Raw genomic sequence first — 6319 nt, 5'->3', positions numbered from 1 at the left:
CTTAAAATCAAAGATAAAGAAATTGATTTTTGTATCACTAACATAAGATAAGATCGTGAGAGAACGAAATCAGGATATATGAAATCTATAGTTATACATTTTGGTGATTACTCAGGCAAAACAATTGTTAAACTGGATAAGAAAATTAGACACAAATAGGACAGCAAAATCAATCTTGAAATTATTATCAGGCCAATCAATCTTGAGCATGAATAGTATCGATCGAATCCAAGGCATGGTTGACCTACGAACAGCCACGACAAACACACTAGAAAATGACCACGTACTTCACGTAGCAAATACCATATCCACGATTTTTGTGATGCGATGATGGCATTTATTTCACGTCATATTTCATCTCACCGAGTCATTGTTCTTAGATCAACATATTTTTCTCGTGTGAGCATTGCTTTGGAATTTCCCATTTGTTTGTTTATATTAAATTCAATTGACCACAACATCCATACGTCTGTCCAACATCAGCCATAGCTTTATGTGCCGGCCTTTTCCTCTACAGTAGGACAAACATGTTACATGGTCCCCTCGAGTCTCACCATAGTGGGTGTACATCGTTGACTCCACGCATTATCATCGAGGCAAAATAAATAATGTTATCCTAGAAAAAATAGTATGAACCTTATCATTATTTTCGATTAATCTAAACTTGATTCGTGAAATTCATTCAGATGCTTATTAAACATGCTGTGTTATTTATCACAACGAAAGAAGAAGAAAAAAAGCTCGAAAAATATGTTACATCAATAAAGCATTTAAAGAAAATATCTCTCACTAAATTTATAACTACTAAAATGACACGATATAAAACAGTCTCTTCCTTAGGTTCTTTATTCTGAAATCACTACTTTATAAGATTTTGACATTCTTCGTAAACGAATGTGTATTGACTTAACTATCGAATAGGTTTCATAGGATACACCTTCGACATAAACTTTTGTAAGATATGTGATATACGATGTGAAGTACAGACAAGTTCTCCTATCAAATTTAACAGTAACATATCTAAACATATGCGAAATCAAGATTGAATAGATTGAATGAACCGAATTAGATGTGGTCGATTGAGTTCATCCCCTTCCAAGAGGTGGTGGGGGGTTTAATCTAACAATTAAATATAGAGTTGAAGTAATCTCTTCTCACTGTTGTGGATGTCATCTAAATGTGAATTGAGATGGAGTAAAAATAGTAAAATTTGAAAGATTCCAATGATATATATTGAATATGACTATTAATTTAATTTTTTTTTTTTTGCATTTTAATGATGTCTAATCTTCGTATATTATTACTCTTAGGAACTTGGCTTGCTAACATCTCGGACTCACCAAACAAGCATCATCTATTGCACTTGCTCGTTGATTTTAATGATTGGTTGCCAAATGAGTGTCGACGAAGGTTCATTGATGCATTGGCATTGACATGTAGTCATAAGATTGAGAAATGAATAAAAATTTCGCTTCTCGAGTGGCTCCATGAGTCATGCTAATTAATTATCGAAGGAGATAGACTTAATTCATGCAAATGTACAATATCTTCAATAATTTTAGAACATATATGCATATTGTTATAAGAGATTTTGATTGTCAAAGTTTTTAAAATCAATTCAAGTTCGTTATTTGAATTTTTCATAAATTTGGTATCAGAAGATTAGAGGGTTTGATACTAAATTCTACAAAGAATATGCCAAGAGCATATCTAACAAAGTCCCTTCCAATACATAAGTTCAAAGTGATTGAAGGTTTTAAGAATCATAACTATATTGTATACTCAAATTATTATAGATAGTCTAAGAAGTACATTTAGAGTTTTTCTATAAGGGATTCTGACTGTCTGACACTTTGAGGTTCAGTATTTGAATTTATCACAAATTTGATGTCAGGAGATAAAAGGATTTGATAATAAATTCTGTAAAAGTTATGTCGAGAGCGTATCTAATAAAGATCCATTCGATATCTAAGTTACAAATGGTTGAAGGATCTAAGAATCATAAATATAAATATGTTGTATACTCAAATTAGTCGAGATAGTTTGAGGAGTATACTTAGGGCTTTTCTATAAGGAGGTTGATTAACCAATAGAGTTATATGGAGAGTCAATCCAAGGGCAATCGTGGAGTCATTTGTTGAATTGTCAAAGTGTTATAATTACCACATATAAATTCATGTTAGTGGAATGAGATATGGTAATTAATATATCGAGATGATCTAGGATGTAAGATGATATAAAAAAGATGTTCATATATGATACATGACGATGAGAAGACCAATAACAAGAACAAATACACACACCGAAAAGAAGTTAAAAGAAGGATCTCTCTAAAGCCATACACCATACTTTTCCTTTCAATTTTAATAATCCTTTTATTATTTATATATATATATATATATATAGTCATCTATCAATAGAATTTGCATCGCTTAACCCCGTCCACTCCTTTGTAGAGTTGATGTCACCACCTTCCCTTATCTCACGTAGCTGTCAGAGTTCTGCGTCTTCACTAACCCTGTTTTATCTTCGACCCTTCTTATCTTCTTCCAGAAACCAAAGCTGAAGGCATCCAATTCTACATTTATCAGGATCAAAAGAAGAGAGTATATAGTGGAGTAGAGCTACTAGTCGTTCCATCTTTTCCTTTTCTTTGGTTCCTTTGGGTTCGTCAGATGGAATTTTTGCTTGAAAGAAAAGAGAGTTTCTACATCACTGACAAGGAAGAAGAGAACTCCAAACAGCCTCCCTTCAATCCCCCCTCTTCTTCTCCTTCACTGGCATCTACTGCTTTCAAGTGGCACGATAGCTCGTCCGGTGGCGGCGGTGATTTCTCTTTCATGGAGAAGGAGCACATGTTTGACAAGGTAGTGACTCCCAGCGACGTCGGGAAGCTGAACCGGTTGGTGATCCCGAAGCAGCACGCCGAGAAGTACTTCCCGCTGGACTTGTCAGCCAGCGAGAAGGGGCTTCTGCTGAGCTTCGAGGATCGGACGGGGAAGCACTGGCGATTCCGCTACTCCTACTGGAACAGCAGCCAGAGCTACGTCATGACCAAGGGGTGGAGCCGCTTCGTCAAGGAGAAGAGCCTCGGCGCCGGGGACACCGTCTCCTTCGGCCGCGGCGTCGGCGATGCTGCACGCCACCGCCTCTACATCGACTGGAAGCGTCGACCGGAGAGGCGTGGCCTAGCCCGGATCCCTTTCCCTGGGTTTTGCTTCGACCGGTCAACCGGGCCGTGGAGCGCCAGGCTCGTCGTCCCACCGGCGGTGGCGTGCGACCACACCTGGCAGGGGCGCACGTACAGCGCTGCCAACTCAGGTATCGGAGCCGGACAACTTCTACTTCCGCTGTACTTCACTTTGCCGGCCCCGAAGCCACCACAGATGGCGGTGCAACAGGTGACCAGCAGCCGAGTGCCCCTTGTTCACGACCACGCCGCCGTTAAGCGAGTTAGGCTGTTCGGAGTGAACCTAGACTGCCCTGATCGAGGAGACGACGCCAATTACCACCGCAGCGTGCGGCAGTTGCATCCGACGACTGCTCTTCCGTTCCTCCAGCCGCTGCGCGCGGAAAGCCAGACACTGCTAGCCTCATCGTCTTCCCAAATGAGCAATCAGCAGCGTTCGCCACTGGATCTTTGTTTATGAGGAAGAGAGGACGACCTCATTTCCGTTATCCTTCTGAGCAACTATATTACGTTTGTGTGTACTCATTTATCTTCTTCTCTTACGATTGTAAGTAATTTACATGGATATAGAGATCTCCCTCTTAAGTCCTACGAGTCATTACCTCCTCGTTGAATCAACATTTGTTTGGCTATCTGCTGATTTCCTTTTCAGATCTCTCGTCTTGATCCATGTGTATGTACTATATGGATATTGAGATCATCTGCCTCCAAGCCAACTTCTTCAGCTTCATCTCCCTGAGATCAGCAGTCGACATGCCCTAAAGTGGAGGACAGGCCGTCAAAGAGTCGTACAGGTCAGATCTAATTAGTACTCCTCTCATTCTTGCATGACCTTGATTAACATATATGTGCATCCTGTCACAATTCGTCTACATTTCTTGGGAGTAGAAAGCACTGTTAGGCAATCCAAGTTGTTTGAGGTATGATGAACCAGCTTCCAAAATCTTTTTGAGGGGGCAATGGATGAACAAGACAAGTACTGAATCTTTATGCAGTTCATTAAGATCATCAGATGTCGGACAGGCTTTGCTCCTGCTGCATATTTAGCTGGTTTTAAGTGTACCTTGCTCCCTATGCACAGCATGAAAGCTGTAAGCATTTGTAGCAGGTGATGTGGCGGATTGAATGTTCAGTTGAGGGTTGCGGAGAAGATCATCTACATGTTCCCATGAGATTACTGAGTTGACTTGCTTGGTTGTGGTCATCCTTATTACTTGTGCCTTCCAATTAGTTCTCATAGTTCATAAAATCTACTAAGAAGTCAAACACAACCAAGTGGCTATTGAAGTTGGAGCTTCCTATTGACAAAGTTAAACTAGAGTGTCATCTTTCAATTAAAGTGTACATGCTTCTTCTTTGTTTCCCTCTTCATAGATGCAACTTTTTCCTCTTGGCAAGAACCCAATCTAGTTCTTCACATTATGTTGACTGTGTTTCTAAGTATATCTTTGTGATTAAACTGTCCAAGTTCTACCTTTATATTACATTTATAGTTTCTCCGAATTCAAATAGTTCTCCTCCTGAGAAAATAAAATTACAAATTCCCTATAAAAATGTTTCTTTTTTTTTTCCAATTTAGAATATATACATGCTGATCCTTTAATCAATCAAATGCATCAGTCAATCTCCTCACTGTATAGTTGCAAGCCATTCTTGTATGGATCAAGCATGAGTGACTTGGATTGTGATAATATATTACAGATTATGCACTTACTCATAGCTAGGAGTCACTGTTTTTTCTATGATTATGATGAAAATTTTGGATTAAATTTTATTTATTTTAGGCCATACCATGAAGTGGTAACATACTATTTTCATTGGAAGATGCTCTAAGTAAATGTCTCAACTTTCATATGGTGAATTCAAATTGAACCTTTTTTGGCTGATAAAATATGTATATTGTCACATGAAATGGATCAAATTGGTCTTATAGGCTAACAAAGAAATTATATGTATTAATTTTTCTAAGATAATATGCAGATTTTTTTTTTCTCCCACAAATAGTAATTTGTATGCATGACCATATAACAACAAGACTTCTACATCATTGTTACATACATAGTAACTAAAGATCCATATGCTATCTAGTCTCAGTCTCAGAGATTTTGAGCATTAGTTGCATATATATCAGGGAGTTTGATACATGCTGAGAGGCATATTTGTCTTTGTCCATATGTCCATATGTACATTAAATCAAGGCATGACAATACCTGTAAGTGTCAGTGTCTTTATGTTTTCTATTTTTTATTCTGATAAAATTAATATAAAAAAAGCCTTCATCATTTAATAAGAGTTGAAATGACACATGAAAGATCAAACAAAAGATGAAACAAGAAACCTGAAAGTGTTGATCTATGTGAAACATTATATTTAGGGGGCTCTTTTCTTCTATCCCAAGGATAGAAACTAAGATTCATTCTACCCTTTGGAACTTGTAATCCAAAGTCTCGTGTGGGTAATCAACATGAGTGCAGTTTAACTGGTATAGCATGTTAGACTAATTTGAGCAAATACATGTTATTATCATCTTTTTATAGAGATCTTTAAGAACATGAGAAATTGAGAGGGTTTAACGTATTGGACAAAATGTTATTCACCAACAATGTAGATGGTGAGGAACAACAGATGGTCTGGTCTGAAGCCTTGTGAATGGAGTGAGCTGAAGAGATGATATGGAGAAACAAAGCCATTGCAAGAGACCTTTTCGTTTTGGATGAATCAAACAAGTGATTAATTACCGAGGCCTATTAGTCAAAAGTCTGTGGATTCCTCTCAGAGTACACACTCAGAAATAGATGGAGATTATGAAGGTGTGCAGAATCCAGAAAAGATTATTCTCACATTAGCTTTTCATAATATATGTCCACATAATGTGAAAGATCTCATTTTCATGAATAGGACTTTGACTGGAACAAAATGTTGTTGAATAATGGACTCATGATCATAATTTTCTTCCCCAAAGGGTTCACTTGATAAGAAGAGATTAGTGCAAAAAGGTCTGCTGCAATGTCTAACAATGGGGGGAGGGAGAGATCATATAATGAACTCAACAATATTGTTTGAGAAAGGAAGGAATACCAATACCAAGTGAACATGTCACAGACCTGCCATAAATTTGATCTTTACTAT

General features: G+C 37.8%; 1 protein-coding gene across 1 annotated transcript; it reads left to right on the top strand.

Moving 5' to 3' along the window:
- The first annotated feature begins 2446 nt into the window (after positions 1-2446).
- On the top strand, positions 2447-4563 carry LOC103984751 (B3 domain-containing protein Os03g0120900-like). The gene is made up of 2 exons (XM_009402311.3): positions 2447-3737; positions 3843-4563. The coding sequence occupies exon 1, from the start codon at positions 2676-2678 to the stop codon at positions 3648-3650; it is 975 nt and encodes a 324-aa protein (XP_009400586.2). The 5' UTR covers positions 2447-2675; the 3' UTR covers positions 3651-3737; positions 3843-4563.
- Positions 4564-6319: the final 1756 nt, after the last annotated feature.

Source organism: Musa acuminata, chromosome BXJ2-5 (genome assembly GCF_036884655.1).
Source record: "Musa acuminata AAA Group cultivar baxijiao chromosome BXJ2-5, Cavendish_Baxijiao_AAA, whole genome shotgun sequence".
Classification (NCBI taxonomy): Eukaryota; Viridiplantae; Streptophyta; class Magnoliopsida; order Zingiberales; family Musaceae; genus Musa; species Musa acuminata.
Note: the sequence above shows the minus strand (reverse complement) of the source record. Positions and strands in the feature narration are given on the sequence as shown.